Source organism: Pimephales promelas, chromosome 21 (genome assembly GCF_988280905.1).
Source record: "Pimephales promelas chromosome 21, fPimPro1.hap1.1, whole genome shotgun sequence".
Classification (NCBI taxonomy): domain Eukaryota; kingdom Metazoa; phylum Chordata; class Actinopteri; order Cypriniformes; family Leuciscidae; genus Pimephales; species Pimephales promelas.
In genome coordinates this window covers 30,065,774-30,082,792 of record NC_142789.1, presented here as the reverse complement: position 1 = coordinate 30,082,792, position 17,019 = coordinate 30,065,774, and the positions used below count along the sequence as shown (strand labels likewise).

At 35.6% G+C, this 17,019-nt stretch overlaps 2 protein-coding genes across 4 annotated transcripts in view; one reads left to right on the top strand and one right to left on the bottom strand.

Annotated features, from left to right (window-relative positions):
- The window catches only part of tmc8 (transmembrane channel-like 8), a 15,724-nt gene extending 13,185 nt beyond the window's left edge, over positions 1-2,539 (top strand). The window contains exon 17 of one of the 2 annotated variants that reach the window (XM_039673595.2): positions 1,312-2,539. In XM_039673595.2, the coding sequence (XP_039529529.2) occupies positions 1,312-1,317 (6 nt within the window). In that variant the 3' untranslated portion in view covers positions 1,318-2,539. Of the gene's footprint in view, positions 1-1,306 lie in introns of both variants that reach the window. The other variant, XM_039673594.2, reaches the window with a different exon arrangement.
- On the bottom strand, positions 2,468-17,019 carry sack1e (scaffolding CK1 anchoring protein E). 2 transcript variants are annotated; one of them, XM_039673593.2, is made up of 10 exons: positions 16,267-17,019; positions 14,194-14,907; positions 10,164-10,310; positions 9,658-9,782; positions 7,238-7,654; positions 5,283-5,336; positions 5,149-5,181; positions 4,879-5,050; positions 4,477-4,659; positions 2,468-2,908 (listed from the first exon to the last, which is right to left on the bottom strand). In XM_039673593.2, the coding sequence occupies exons 2-10, from the start codon at positions 14,659-14,661 to the stop codon at positions 2,720-2,722; spliced, it is 1,788 nt and encodes a 595-aa protein (XP_039529527.2). In that variant the 5' UTR covers positions 14,662-14,907; positions 16,267-17,019; the 3' UTR covers positions 2,468-2,719. The 2 variants fall into 2 exon arrangements, with proteins under 2 accessions (XP_039529527.2, XP_088981023.1); XM_089124897.1 differs by lacking the exon at positions 16,267-17,019 and having other exon boundaries at positions 14,194-15,031.

Below are 17,019 nucleotides of genomic sequence, written 5' to 3'. Positions count from 1 at the left end.
GAACAGGATTTATATCGTCTTTACCTCGTGCAGCCGTCGAATTGATCTGAATCAGATGTCCAACTGTCTCCAGACGCTACGCCGGAAGTGATCTCTTGTTTACACGGAGATTTCGGAAGTTTTACCCTTCACTAAACATATTTAGATAAACGGGAAATCACAATGGAAGACGATTTCGATATATCTAAATATGTTTAGTTATGAAAGCATTATTTCTGAATGTTCTAAACAATAATAATACAAAATAAAAGCCGTTTAAATGTGTTTTAAGGGAATATCCCAGTTTCGTTTGTTTGGAATGTTCTCAAAACAACTGTGAAACAATGTTTCTTCTTGATTAAGTGAACATTCCATTGTGTCATTCTTCACACATTATGGGATGTTACTTTTGAATGAACGATCTGAAACATACGGAGACGTATTGCATTCACTTGAAGAAAAAAAATCTACTCTGTTTTTCTGAATTAATGAGTTAATTTTTCATGATAAAAAAAGTTTTTGCTCTGTTTTTCTGAATTAATGAGTTCATGAGAAAAAAGTTTTTGCTCTGTTTTTCTGAATTAACGAGTTAATTTTTCATGGATTTTTTTTTTTGCTCTGTTTTTCTGAATTAACTCGTTAATTCAGAAAAACAGAGCAAAAACTTTTTTCTCACAAAAAATTAACTTATTAATTCAGAAAAACAGCAAAAATAAATTTCTCATGAAAAATTAACTCATTAATTCAGAAAAACAGCACAAAAAAAAATTCTCATGAAAAATTAACTCGTTAATTCAGAAAAACAGAGCAAAAAAAATTCTCATGAAAAATTAACTCATTAATTCAGAAAAACAGCAAAAAAAATTCTCATGAAAAATTAACTCATTAATTCAGAAAAACAGCAATAAAATTTTTTAATGAAAAATTAACTCGTTAATTCAGAAAAACAGAGCAAAAACAATTTCTCATGAAAAATTAACTCGTTAATTCAGAAAAACGGCAAAAAAAATTCTCATGAAAATTAATTCAGAAAAACAGAGTAGATTATTTTTCTTCAAGTGAATGCAATACGCCTCCGTAGAAACAAGTACTAACATTAAAAAAAGACAAATTAAAACGTTTCAGAAAAAAACTTACCATGAATGATGTATAGATAAGAGTTTAGGATAGAGATTACTGCACTATTAATGTTACTGTTCATAACTTTCAGAGAACCTTAACTATGATGATCAGTGATGCTCATTAAAGTAATGCAAGGTTTCTATTTCTTCTTCTGAACTATATGTTAGAATGTTAAAGACTTCTGTGTGTGTGTGTGTGTCTGCAGTGCAGCTCTGATAAACGGTTCTTGGTGAAACAGCACTCGACCATCACGCGACACGCTAACTCGACGGCACCCGTAGAAAACACCATCTTCGGTTAAAGAAGAGCGTGAGGCTAAACTGCAACGACTGGATCTGGAACCGCTCACCAAAAACCACCTGTGCGTCTACATCAGGAGGAAGATGATTTCATTCAGAGCTTTATTGTTTGTGCTCATGATCTCTGAGTTTATTAGGTCAAAGTTCACCCTAAATGTCAAACCTTTTATAGTTTAATTTGGCCCGTTCACACCAGTAACGATAATTATATCCCTGAGTCTGTGGCACCAAGCGCCATCCCATAATTCCACCGTCCACGAACCCACTATTTTTATAATGGCATAAATGCTACGTGAGATCTCAATATCTCAGCTCTGGAAGGGTCTAGAGCCTCCATATTTGCACTCAGGTCAAAGTCTCATGGCCCTCTATCAGAATCCAGAGTTTTGAGAGTGCAGGATTAAAAAAAGTTTTAATCCAAATAGTTTGAAAGCTAAGCTTAAAAACCACGTGTCCAAAAACCCTTTTTAAGCCAACCAAACTTTTTAAGCTTGGGTGATTGGAAAGTTGATCCAGGATCAACAAAGATGTTCATGTGGTACATGTGGTGAAATCACTCACGTTCACCATCCCGACAGCTCTACAATCTAGTCCCAGACTAATGTTTGAGCTGTTTTAACTGAAATACGTCACTGCCATTGTTTTATCTCAAGATGCACACCAGTGATGTTTTTATCTAAGGCACATTTATAAAAGCTACTTAAATGTGAATTTGTGAAACCAGGCCATAAACCCTTATAATAGGCTTACAGTTAATTAAGTTACACAGTGTAAAAACAAGTTTATACTTGAAGAATCTTGTTTATTCTTAGCAGCCTATCCAGACAGGGCTAATGATTTAAAATCAACATGAAATTAAATTGGATCCTATTGACTTTTTTATAATGCGCTTTCCTAATCTTATATTGAATGATTGATCAGGGCACATTATTCCAAAGGATTAAAGAAAACCTGCTCCTCTGAAACAACTTTGCTTCGCAGCTGACGGATGTACGGAAGTAAAACGGGCTGCAAACTATTTCATGATGAATAATTATGACTTATAAGAAGTATTTTTGAATAGAAAGAGTCAGTCTCTTATATTCTTTGTGGTATTTGATTTTTATAAATGAAGGTATATATTAAATGGTCGACATTTACATTCCCTTTTCATTGAGAAAACATGACAGTTCATACATCATGAGTCCATCACATATATTAATAGACTTATTCTTCAAGTGTGACATTATTTCCCTTTGTACCTGCAGCCCTGCTTATTACAGTAACATTTACATATTTAAATACTGTTGATGTCATTGTGTGGGGGTTCCTGCACGACTTCAGTGCTCCTCCTCACTCCTATGGCTCCTGAACGGAGGCCTCCACGGCTCCCTCTGCTGGCCGAAGCTGGAAGGTCTGAATCCCGGTGAAAACACACTGGGCATGTTCCTCAACAGTCCAGACTTGACTTCATCGTTCCTCTTTTTCATAAGTGCCAGAGCTGGAGTCAGAGGCAGATTATCACAGTTCTGAAAGACAATAGCAGAGGGGCATTTCGGAGTGTTTTAAAGGTATTGAAATGCATCAGAGTAAAATACATGTCATAGTAGAAAATATAGGCTTCAGACACACACACACATACACATACCCACTCTCACTAACATACACACTCTTATGTCACTTCTGGAATTATGGAATTACAAGATTGCTCACTACTGCACTATGTTGGTTTGTATGTATGACTGACTGTTTAATAAAAAAAAAATGAAATTTTTTTTTTTTTATACATTTGAGCTACTATAATTATTGTGTTTATCTTCATACTGAACTGTCCCATCCATACAAAATTACAATTATATATATATATTATTATTATATAGCATATATTATTGTTAAAATAACAATGAAAAGTGAAGCTGCTACTGTCCCTGCTGTCTTTACCACCTAACACCAAAGCATAAATAAATGGGGTGTAAATTAAAAAATTATATATTATATATTAATATATTTAATATATATATATTAATATAATATATAATTTATTTTATATATATATATATATATATAAAATAAATTATTACTATATTAATATATATATATTAAATATATTAATATATAATATATATTAATATATATAAAATATAATATATAATACATATATATATATATAGGCTTCAGAAAAACTGTGATTGGTTTCCTAGGACAATACACTTCTGATTATGCATAAACAATATAAAGATATTTGCACAGATGATGGGCTTACTGTTTAAAAGTTTGGGGGCCGTAAAAGTTTTACATTTTTTAAAGTCTCTTGTGCTCATCAAGTCTGCATTCATTTGATAAAAAAAAAAAACCCCAGTAATATTGTGAAATATTATTATTTAAAATCACTGTACTTGAATATAAGCTACTTTAAATGTAATCTATTCCAGTGATAAAAAACCTCTCATTATTATGTTGAAAACACTGTTGAACACAAGTATTCACAACACAAAAAGTTTTTTGAGACATTCAGATGTGCATTTTAAATCTAGATTTTTAAAATTGAAATTTTACACATTTTTCTAGTGTACTTTGATTTACTGCAAAACATTGCAACGACACTGAGAAATGAGTGATGTCATAATTGACAACATGCCACAATGTGTTTCACAGAAATCAAATTCAAAATAATCATGTTCCATTAATATTGAACAAGACCTTAAATATCATGGAAACATTGAACATGAGCATTATATTTTGTGGCTTTTTAGGGCTGTATTTAGGCCCTAAAATACACATAAATGTCTGTTTATTTTTTTGTCCCAACAGCTACCAAGTAAACAGCATATAAATGATAAATCTACAAAAATAAGTATGATATTATCAACATTTCAAAAACAATATCAAAATGAACTTAGAATGAATTGTTCCTCTTGCCGACAGCTATATCTATCAAGCTAACGTTCCCTTGCTGATCAATGAATAACTTCAGCTCTATATATTATATTTAATTCTATTATCATTATTTTCCCAACATGCATTAAAAGCAATTTAATAAAGAAGATTTGAAACATAATAAATAAATAAATAAATGATAAATCTCCATCGGTCTTACGGTGGTTCGAGCGTTTGACGGCGTGTCTGAACGATGTACGTTGAGCTCCAGTGTGGATTTGCTGATGCCCGGCGTCGGGTTTTCTGTCCTCGTCTGTCCTAAAGAAGTGCGACGCGAGTTGACCCGTTTGAGAATGTCACTCAAAGTGCTGAAAGTCTTGCTCCGGGAAAGATCTGATGGTTTCTGTGAAGGAAAACGAGACTGAAATAAGGACAAAATGACTGTAACAACTGCCTCGAGTGGCTTTGCTTTTGTTTTTTGTGGCAACATGAATATTTTGTGGGTTTTATTGAATATCAGTAATGTAGGAGAGGCCATCATGGCTTTGTGTCGTGCCTAATACTGTCCTTCGGGCCTGCCGTACATCAGCCTATATTGCTCACGTATTCCAGCAGCACTGACCTTCAGATTGGCTTGAGTGGTTCCTTCTGAATTGGTCAAGTCTCTTATCAGGAAAGGCTCTCGTCTCATCTCTTCCTCTGATGCCATGTTGCGGGATTTGTACACAGGATACCTCTCCTCGTTTTCAGGATTCAGCAGAGGATACGTGGTTCTGTCAGGCATCTGCAAATGCCTTTGGGTGAAAGAGAGAACCACAAATCTCTAAGAGGATTGCCGACATCTATTCAAATATTTGCTTCCATGATTGTCTCTTTCGGGCCGGTTATTTACCTGTTCACTGTTTCTCCTGGAGAGTAATGCCGCCTGAAGAAAACAACAGAAAAAGCACATGCATGTTAAGAGGAAGCGCAAACATATCTAACAATACACCTCACATCATGAAAAGCCTTTTGACATATGCTGACCTTTGTATTTGATATTCCGGATGCCTCAAGTCTGACAGAAACATTGAATTGAACCTAAAATGCAGATGAGTTTAAGTTTAGTTCAAGATCTTTCTGAAATACAACAGGCAGCAGCTTCAGAATTGTGCTCTTCAAAGTGATCACATTGCACAATAATATATAATAATACAGTATATTAAATAAGAATGGAGTCAAACATCACATTTAAAAAACTACATTCAATTCTACAAGCTGTTCATGAAAACCCAAAATACGTTCATTATGTCATTTCACTGTTACACCATCTGTCTTTTCACTTTGTTTTCTCTATCTTATTTTAATTATTATATAATTAACTGTTTTAATCATTCTGATTTCTTTTGATTCTTTTAATTTCTTCTATGTAAAGCACTTTGAGTGCCATTGTGTATGAAATGTGCTTTATAAATAAACTTGCTTTCATGTCATACAGTTCTGCACATTGTTTTATATTCTGATTTTAAGTTTTATATTCTACATATGTATGTACTGTGATGTTTTATGTGGTGTATATTTAATGCATGTTATTTTATTTGTTTACCTGCCCAGGGACAGCAGATTTAAACTAGCTATTAGCTAATTCTGGTGCAATTACTTTTAATTGTGCATTGTTCTTGTAAAAATAAACAATAAAATGAAATTAAATTAAAATTGAAAGCATGAATAATGACTAATAATAATAATTGTTACACAAAGCTAACATATAGTTTTAATATCTTTTTTTATGGCAATATACAAAGTTATAGCGCAAAATAAATAATCAAATTCAGCTTTTTATTAATAGACTTTCGGGTCAGTTATATAAATGATGGTGGTTTCTGAAAGTAATTAATGCAAATGGATATTTTCAAATTATGCTTGCATTTTTAATTGAGATCACCTTTCATATGCACAACCGTTATAAAAGTTTGGGTTTAGCGAGATTTTTGTTTGTTTTTAAAAGTTACATTTAAAAAAAAAAAAGTTACATTTTTTAAAAACATTTTGTTTTTAAAACATTACAATTTACAATAACTATTCTATTTAAAAGTTACACAATGTAACTTTTTTTGGTTCGAAATTTATACAACTGAAATAATGAGTCATTGTATCATCCAAATGGTGTTTTCGTCTTACCCTGATTCACTAAGGTAAGCCAATAATGTGGAAGTGTTTATATTTTAGACCTGTCGGGATGGTTTTCACAGAAAATTGTGTACATGCGTCACTCGCCCGTGTGTGTCTCGTCATATCTGTAAAACGAGTGAAGTTGCTCCGGCTCATTTGACGCGTGTCAAGTGTGAGAGGTCAGAGGTTAGTTGAGTGTGTGTGTGTGTGGTCAGAGGTTAGTGTGGAGCCGCTAAATCTCCAACCTCCAGAGTTTAACCCTCTGGGGTTGTTCGTTTCAGAGTCACACTCGGGGTGTTCGGGTCCAAATGTACCCAAAGGGCGGGATTCATATTTAAAAAAATATTTACTCGTTTTTATATTATTTTTTCTTTTGTTTTTTGGTGTTTTGAGAAAATTTCAAAAATTAAAAAAAATTATAAGTAGTATTAATGCAATAATTATGACAACATTTCCCCCCATTGAACATAATAGAAAAAATATTAAAAAAAAATTTTTTTTTATGGAAGTCAATGAGACCAGAAACTGTCTGGTTACTGATATTCTTCTAAATACCAGAAAATCAGCTGAATGGATTTGGAAACGGTAAAACACAACTGTTTAACACTGGAAGAGTGGTAAAATGAGCCTATCCCTTTAACCATTCTATTTCACCAGAATTTGGGCTGTTTCAACCCAAATTTGGGTCAAATATGGACAAACCAAAATGTTGGGTTAAAAGTGTGAATGACATTTTTAACCCAACATTTGGGTTTGTCCATATCTGACCCAAATTTGGGTTGAAACAGTGTAATTGTCACATATTAGACCTGAGGTCATGTTGTACTTACTTGCCCTCCTCCTGATGCCCAGTCAGAAGTCTGCTGTTAAAGTCATTGTAGGGGAGCTCCCATCCTCCCTGACGTCTGTCCAAGAGGGGTCGATGATAGAACTGCAACTCCCCATCATCAGGTGGACTGTCCGTGAATCTCCGGATGACCCCCATCGCCTCCCAATCCAGAACACTGTCAATAGGAGGAGGCGGGGGATTGGAGATGAACTCGCCAAGTTCAATTTTGTTGCTGTTTATGTTGAGGGGTTTTTTATGTATTCGGGGTTCTGTCGCTGGTTTTCCAGTTTTCCATGCATCCGGGATTGGAAGCGAGGCGGCATAGAGGATCCGAAACTCTCGATCGAAAGATTCCACAACCGGGCCGCTCAGAACGGTGACGAGCTGACGATGCAGGTGAGCATCGCTCCAGGTTAGACTGACCGAGACAAAAAAAGACAAATTAAGAGATTATAAAGGATTCGGAAAATGGAACAATTCAAAAAGGAGCAAAGTAGCACCACAAAACTAAAATAAACTACACTCTAAAAAAATGCTGAGTTGTTTTAACCCAATTTTGGGTCAAATATGGACAAACCCAGCTGTTGGGTTAAAAAATGCAATTAATAAATTTAACCCAACATTTGGGTTTGTCCATATTTGACCCAAAATTGGGTTAAAACAACCCAGCATTTTTTAGAGTCTAGTCAATATGTGCAATGTTCGCTTTGCATGTTATATGTTTGGCAACACTTCTTCTAACCCTAATTGATGGAGTGTGTAGCTTTTCATTTCTTAAACATCCATGTAGGAAGACACATTTCACATTCCTGGATGACAATGTCAAGATTCATCAGGCTCAAACAGGGAAGGGTTAAGCCTGAAGAATTATTTCACACACAGTCCTGCACACACTTGTAGACTCATGATAAGCTACACGCTCCATCAATTAGGGTTAGAAGAACGGGTGCCAAAAATATCACATGCTAGAAAGATAATCACAGCAATAATGATCCAAGACCTTTTGCCTTTTTAAATCCAAATGGCGACGTTATTTATTTTATTTCGTTTCGGGGAGTGTATATCACCATTAAAAAGTTTGGGGCCATTAAGAATTTTTTAAAAAAATAATATTTTTATTCAGACAGCAAGGATGCATTAAAAATTGATCAAAAGTGACACTGAATACATTTATAATGTTACAAAACATTATCACAAAAATATTAAGCAGCACAACTCATTACTAAAAAAATCGGATCATGTGACACTGAAGACTGGAGTAATGATGCTGAAAATCCAGCTTAAATTATATTAAAAATATATTCAAATAGAAAACAGTTCAATAAATGAATATTTCCTAATTTGACTGTTTTACTGCATTTCTGAGCAAATAAACGCAGCCTTTGGTGAGCAGAAGATACTTAAAGGAGTAGCTCACTTTTGAAAAAACTTGCTGATAATTTACTCACCCCCGTGTCATCCAAGATGTCCATGTCATTCAGAAATGAAGGTTTTTGATGAAAACATTCTAGGATTTTTCTCCATATAATGGACTTCAATGGGGTCCAAAGGGTTAAGGTCCAAATGAGAGTTTCAGTGCAAACTGCAAACTTGTTCAAAGGGCTTTAAACGATTCCAGACGATGAATAAGGGTCTTATCAAGCGAAACGATCGCTCGTTTTATAAATAAATATCAAAGTTTAAGTTTTATAAGCTCAAACGCTCGCCTTGCTCTGTTCTGTAACGCACTCCTGTTCGAACTCGTTCATCAAAATGAACAAATCTTTTTCAGAGTCATTTGGTTCCTTCGGCGAAAGAAACGAACAAATTGATTCGGAAAAAGATTTGTTCATTTTGTTGAACGTGCACCACAGAACAGAGCAAGGCGAGCGTTTGAGCTTATAAAACTTAAACTTTATTATTTTTTTTTTTAAACGAGCGATCGTTTCGCTTGATAAGACCCTTATTTATCATCTGGAATCGTTTAAAGCCCTTTGAAGCTGCACTGAAACTCTCATTTGGACCTTGAACCGTTTGGACCCCATTGAAGTCCATTATATGGAGAAAAATCCTGGAATGTTTTCATCAAAAACCTTAATTTCTTTTCGACTGAAGAAAGAAAGACATGGACATCTTGGATGATATTAGGGTGAGTAAATTATCAGCAAAAGCTTTTTCAAAAGTCAACTAATCCTTTAAGACCCAAAACCTTTGAACCGTAGTATGATTTGATAACTGTGAAAGAGACAAAAACAAATTCCCACAGAGAGTTGATTTCACTAATTGTCAGCATAATAGGGGTGGTGTAGCTTAAAGTCTTTAATGGCATGAGCTGGCAACCCAAAAGTTGGTTCAAATCCCAGAAGGTTCACACCCTTGTTCCCTGGAGCAAGTCTTTCAACAGTAATGAGTTTCAACAGCTCTTTTAAAAGACTGATTTACCTGTAGCTCCCCATCATCACCGTCTCCAGATCCACCAACACAAAGTTGTTCTTCAGCTCTCCGACAACCATCTTCGTGTCACGCGTCAGGAACGTTTTACCTCCGAGAACGCGCACCATGATGTTCTGGAAAATGAGATTCCCTTGAACTACATAAAGACTGCAGTTGGTTTCCGCAACAGTCTAAACTTTCAGCTTTCAGAGATGTGGAGCGATTATCCAAACCACAAACATTCCTCAAACACACAAGCCAATCATCCGAATGTAGCTGAACCTGTTCACCGTGGCTTTGTGAGTTCCTCTCATTCATACTTGCATACAAACTCTGATGAAGAGTAACATTTGCTGACAGATGCAGAATACTCCACTAAGGTGTGTCTGGGCTTTTGTCTACAGGAACAGCCTGAGTTCAGTCTGTCAAGGTGTGCGTGAACGTTTTGTGGCTTAAAGGTTACACAAAAAATGACTTTATTCTCGAGTGTTTGGTGTTTTTTTCCACTGACTCACCGGATGTTGAAGCTGGTGCGATGAGCAGTGCTCCTCCGCGGATCTCCTGTTGAGGATGATGTACACCGGGACCCCTCGGGATGCAGCGTTTCGGAGGTCACCGATCACCGCGTTATCCGACAATTTATCTGTGACAATGGCAATCAGCTGCCCAACACAAATGCAAAAATGCTTTCATGCTTAGTTCAGTTTTTTTGCATTCAATCAAATTATTTTAACTTTAACCCTCTGATGGTCTTCCTTTATGAGTCACGTCCTGGGCCTTCCCGGTCAGAAGTGACCGGAGGCCTAAAAATGAAATTTCTTCCATCACAGTAAAACCAATGCAATTTATTTTTGTTCTATAATATTTATTCTTTTTAAATTAGTATTTTGAGACAATTTGATGTAATTTATTAATATTTATGCAATATTTATGGTCTATTTTTTCAATGGAAATATATATATATTTTTCTATATATTTAAATTATTTAAAAAAAATATATATTAATGCAGTATTTTAGTTTAATATAGAGTCTAGGCCTTCAGAAAAAAATATTTTTTGAAGAAAATTAGCACCATCTGGTTACAGTATAGAGAAAAAGTGTAGAATCATGGTGTGATGGCATGTACAGCTCTCTATGGAGAGGCATGTGAATTACCCAGCTGTTTATGAACACATTTTTTTTTTTGGTGGATTTGAATATATAATTGAAACAATCTCAAAAACTATTTCTTATTAAAAAATTTGTAAAAAAAAAAAAAAAAAAAAGTGAATTTTTGTGTTTTTGTCAATTTTCCATTCATTTCCTATGGGGGTCATTTTTGACCAAAAACCAAAATCGTGACAAATTTTTTTACGACCACTTAACATGCTCGGATCATGAACTCCATTTTTTTGTGTGTTCACATACCTAATGCCAGAAATGTCACCAAGTTTCGTAACATTCAGATGAAGCTGTGATTTTTAATAATTCAAAACAGAAAATTATTCGGTCAGAAGTGACCGCGGACCATCAGAGGGTTAAGGACCTCATTTGTAAAGAGGTTCATATATAATTATCCTAAATGTCAACACATGACAGTTTCCAAAATGTTCCTACGAATGATTCATACATTGTCCATCCGTATGCACAAAAATATTCAGTAGTTCACCTCAAATTAAGAATTTCCTGATAATTCACTCACCCCAATGCCATCCGATATGTTCATGTCTTTCTGTCTTCGTGGAACACAATTTTTTTTGTTGTTGTTTAGGAAAACATTTCAGGATTTCAGTCCAAATCAATGCAGTTTCAAAGGGCTTTGAAGAGCTTCAACGAGAAGGCTCTACACGTTCCCTGCTGAGGAACAGGTTCTTATCTAGTGAAACGATCAATAAAAACAAACATACTTTAACCACAATTGTTCGTCTTGTGTGTGTCAGGCATTACGTCATCACACTGGAAAGGTCACGCTGGACGTAGGCGTAAGACGCCCCTGAAGAAAGAAAGACACGACCATCTTGGATGGCATTGGGGTGAGGAAATTCATTTTGAGGTGAACTAATCCTTTAATGCATTTCTCTTTATAAATCGCAGTTCATCTGAAAGACACGAAATGAATATTACTGTATTAATTATATATAATGTGCCCTTGTAATCTTTCAATCACATCTCTTTCTTGGGCAACCTGTCTCTTATGAGATCCACCAATAGCAAACCACAACCATCCAATCAATTCCCCATGGACAAAATCTACTTTTTTTTCCCTTTTTTTGAAAAAACGATCAACTTCCAACTTTAAAATCAAGTGCATCAACATCAGCTACTGAATGCCTACAAATATCTCTTTATAGTTCAGAAGTACGCCATTCATCAATGTGCAAAGAAATCACGAAACGTGTGAGCGCACGGGCCACTTTCTGTAAATATTATTATTATTTTTAGAAAATCAATTAATTTCAGGGATGCAATTATTAAAAGCAGTAAAAACATTACAGTAAATTATATCCATGCATATTCTGATGTGTTTTCATAAACAATGTCAAAATAATTTCATTACCGGTATAGGAGGCCAAAAAGTTTCAATTGAGGTATGCATAAGAACATTTTCATGTCAGTTTCAGCTTTTACAGACTAAATGCTGATTTGTTCTTCACTTTTGATCAAATCCATGGTATTCAGGATCAAATCCGACTGTATAATTGCGATTTAGAGCTGAATCGACATTATTTCATCATTGATGCATTTTGCAACATCAACACTGAACTGAATCAACATTGAAGTGACTCAAGCTGAAAAACGAAACTATTGTCTTCTGCTTGTAGAGCAATTGAATCCATTTCACAATTGCTGAACTTTACACAGTTATTGAACTGAATCAGCCGAATAATGTCACGACGGTCTTTTTAGACCAGCATAATTTGCCTCATAATTGATTAAAGCAACACCAAGTAACTTTTCCTCTGCGGTCACCCTACAGGTTGGAAGAGGAATTACTGCTGTTGTAAATAACTGTCGCACACACACTCGCTGTTTATCCAGAACCGACTTTGAAATGAACGATGTCCACAGACAAGATTTCAAGAAAGTATGATGTATCAGAAACGACGAAAAACGAAATAATGACTATTGTAACGCTTGACTTAGAGCACGTCAAATTTGTAGTTTTCTTATGTGTCATTAGAACTACAGAAACGTGACCCGATCTGGCAATCTGACATAGTGTGGTTATAGCAGATATAGGAGCGCAAAGCGAATCCAGAAGTGCCTTTCACCCCGTTACGACTTTTGAAACGATTTTGGAAACGTTATTATTATTTTAACCCTCAGGTGCTCTTCGTTTCGGAGTCACACTTGTTATCTTCCCGGTCAAAAGTGACCGGACACCTAAAAATTCAACTTCCTCCATCCCAGTACAACCAATGCAATTTATTTTTGTTCTATAATATTTATTCTTTGTAATTTAGTATTTTGAGACAATTTGATTCTATTTATTAATATTTATGCAATATTTATGGTCTATTTTTGCCATGGAAAAATATATATATTATTTTTTTCAAAAAATATGAATGCAGTATTTTGGTTTAATATAGAGTCTAGGCCTTCAGAAAAAATATATTTTTTGAAGAAAATTAGCACCATCTGGTTACATTATAGAAAAAAAGTGTAGAATCATGGTGTGACCACTAGATGGCATGTACAGCTCTCTATGGAGAGGCATGTGAATTCCCCAGCTGTTTATGAACACATTTTTATTTATTTTTTTGGTGGATTTGAATATATAGTTAAAACAATCTCAAAAACGATTTTTTATTAAAAAAAATTTAAAATTTGAAAAAAAAAAAAAACGATTTTTTGTGTTTTTGTCAATTTCCCATTCATTTCCTATGGGGGTCATTTTTGACCAAAGACCACAAGTTTGACTATTTTTTTACGACCACTTTTTTACGACAAATCATGACCTCAATTTTTTTGTGTGTGTTCACAGATAATGCCATAAAAGTCACAAAGTTTCGTAACATTCAGATGAAGTTGTGATTTTTAAAAATTCAAAACATACTTTTTGTAATCAAAATTTATTGGCGTGTACGTGTATGAAAGTGTGTTTGTATGTGTGGGTGGGTTTGTCTGTTTTGCACTCTAGATGTTTTTGTGGCCGATTTGTAGATTGCACATACAAAAATTCAGAGAATTTTTTTTTTTTTTTTTTTTTGTCAATTTCCCACAATTTCCCATTCATTTCCTATGGGGGTCATTTCTGACCGAAGACCACAAGTGTGACTATTATTTTTTACGACCACTTAGCATGCTCGGATCATGACCTCAATTTTTTTTTGTATTCACATACATAATGCCATAAATGTCACCAAGTTTCATAACCTTCCGATGAAGCTGTGATTTTTAGAAATTCAAAACAGAAAATTTTTCGAAAATTCAAAACACGAAATCTTTCGTGACCGAAGACCACCTGAGGGTTAAGGTAAAAAAAAAATCGTACTTAGTGCTGCTTTAAGCTGTTTATAATACTTTGAAACAGCTGCTATATAAATAAAGGTGACTTGACTTACCCTAGTGGCTCCTTGTAAGAGTCTCCTGAGCACTACTCGTATGGAGGCCTCCTGTTCTACAGGAGGATTGGTGTACACTTCAACTCGACCCATGTCCATCCAGCTGTACCTTTCCGGCCATCCGAGTTCCAAGCACGGAGCCGGAGTGTCAGACTCTGTGGGGAAATAATGTCCGGAGAAGTCATCGCCCTCAGAACCGACCTCCACCTCACCGTTTCCATCCTCCAGGACCGCATCGCTCTCACGATAGTCCTCGACCCAGCTGGAGATCTGGTTGACCTCGCCGGTGGACAAGAACGATCCCACTTGTTCCTGCTGGAGAGTGGTGTAGAAGGCCTCAGGACCGGAGCTCACCAGGCTCTCCACACAATAGCGCTCTTCCTCACTGTGCAAGAAGTCTGGACTGGACTCGGTCAACGGAGCGAAGACGGCGTTCTCGTTGAGGCTCTGCTCTTGAGAGTTTGACATGATTGAAACCCAATGATATCCTTCTTCTACCAAACAAAGTGCATGTTGGTGTGTAGAGAATAACTGTCAGCTCCTCTGAGTTTCGTGGAGGAGGATGTCGGTGAATTATTCAAATAGTTGAGGTTCTTCTTCATGCCTCGAAACTATTTAACTCTTTTTAGCCGCCATACGTCAGAAAAGCAGGATACTCCATGGAGGAATCATTGCTGTGGATCCTGGAGGCTTTAGGACGTCCTAGAATACAGTCTGGAGGAGAAAATAGTTTAAGAACATTCCCAGCGTTTTACTCATCAATTTGTTTGTTGACCACCCTTGTGGAAAAGAAGTGCACTTGATTGTCACTTCTTCAAATCTTAAATGTATATTTAAAAAAAAAATTACTTAAAAAAAAAATACTTTTGCTGATAATTTACTCACCGCCATGTCATCCACGTGGATGTCCACATCTTTCTTTCTTCAGTCGAAAAGAAATGGTTTTTGATGAAAACATTCCAGGATTTTTCTCCATATAATGGACTTCAATGGGGTCCAAACGGTTCAAGGTCCAAATGAGAGTTTCAGTGCAGCTTCAAATGGCTTTAAACGACACCAGACGATCTTTTCTAGGACTCTTCGAGTCATGACTCGAAAAAATATTTGTTCATTTTGATGAACGAGTTCGAACAGGAGTCACGAACGCTCATCACAGAACAGAGCAAGGCGAGCATATGTGCTTATAAAACGTAAAATTTTAATTTATTTTTTTAAATGACCGATCGATTCGCTTGATAAGACCCTTATTCATCGTCTGGTGTCGTTTAAAGCCCTTTGAAGCTGCACTGAAACTCTCGTTTAGACCTTGAACCGTTTGGACCCCATTGAAGTCCATTATATGGAGAAAAATCCTGGAATGTTTTCATCAAAAACCTTCATTTCTTTTCGACTGAAGAAAGAAAGACATGGACATCTTGGATGATATTAGGGTGAGTCAATTATCAGCAAAAGTATTTTTTTTAAAGTGAACTACTCCTTTAAGTGTACTTAAAGAGAGCTTTAAAAAAATCACTTTGTAATAATGTCAATTTAGTACGTTTTAAATCATGTTTAACAATCTTTTGTAGTGTTTTACATTTTGATATGTTGACCAACACACCAAAGCATTTGTAAAGTACATGATCATACTTTTAACAGCATCGTGTTATCTGTTCTCTTAATGAGTAATGTAAAAAATCAGTAGGTTGTAAATGTCATAAATTGCAACATCATCATAACTACAAATGACATACAAGTTTCAATAGAAATGACTTAAATAAATGCTTGACATTACATTCAACAGCACCCTAAGCATATTTCAAAAGATAAAAGTAATAATAGATGCACGTAATCTTAAGCGGCTCAAAAAACAATCTTAAGTTCACCCAACTGATTTTACTATAAATTTAAACTATTAAAACATTTTCATTGAATTGTAATTAAAACATCACATGATTCAGTTCGCACCATTATAAAGTATGCTAAAGTATACTTCTTTTTCACAGGTGCACGTTAAAATCCATGCATTTATATTGATCTATTTTATGGTAATAATTCACAAGAACAGATTATGTACTAAAAGTGGAGACTTACCACCCGCCTGTGCCTCTCTCTCACACACCCTCAGTCCATCGGCTCTTTGCGTCAAGTTCTGACATATCTCTGCTATCTCCACCCATTCTCAATCTGGTGTTGAATTACTCCCCGTCACCAGCCAATGTGAGCAACAAGTCAGTGCTGCGATCGGCCCATTTTTAGCTTTCGTGAATCGTGCACAACCGAGTCAGCAAGTCATCTAACATCCCCAAAACATGTTCAGAAACACTCATCAGCCCTCGATCTCTCTCTCGTAAGGCTGATATCAGATTTCTGCCTTTTTTGTGTCTCTAGTAAACACATAGAGTGCCTCTCTGTCGCAGACCCGCTATCGTGACTGGTTCTACCAGCCGAGCCGGTCTTCTCCAGGGAACAGAGATTGAGACCTTCTTTCCCTCTCAGTCAAAAGGGGGCGAGGCTGGAACTCAACACCTAGTGGTCTCTTTTCAGACTAGGGCTGCACGATTATGACAAAAATCATAATTGTCGATTATTGCCTTGAAATTATAATTGCGATTATTAATTACGATTATCACAATTTACATTGAATGTTTTGAACAGCTTTATGCCATTGTTCGAAGTGACTGCATGCAAATTGTTATATAAAACGGCTGAAAACCCCTGAAAAACTTTCAATGCTTTTCTATGGTTTAAAGTAACACCGAGTAACTTTTCCTCTTCGGTCGCCCTACTGGTTGGAAACGAAATTGTCCATTGCCGCTGTCGTAAATAATTTAGCCTAGTCGAGAC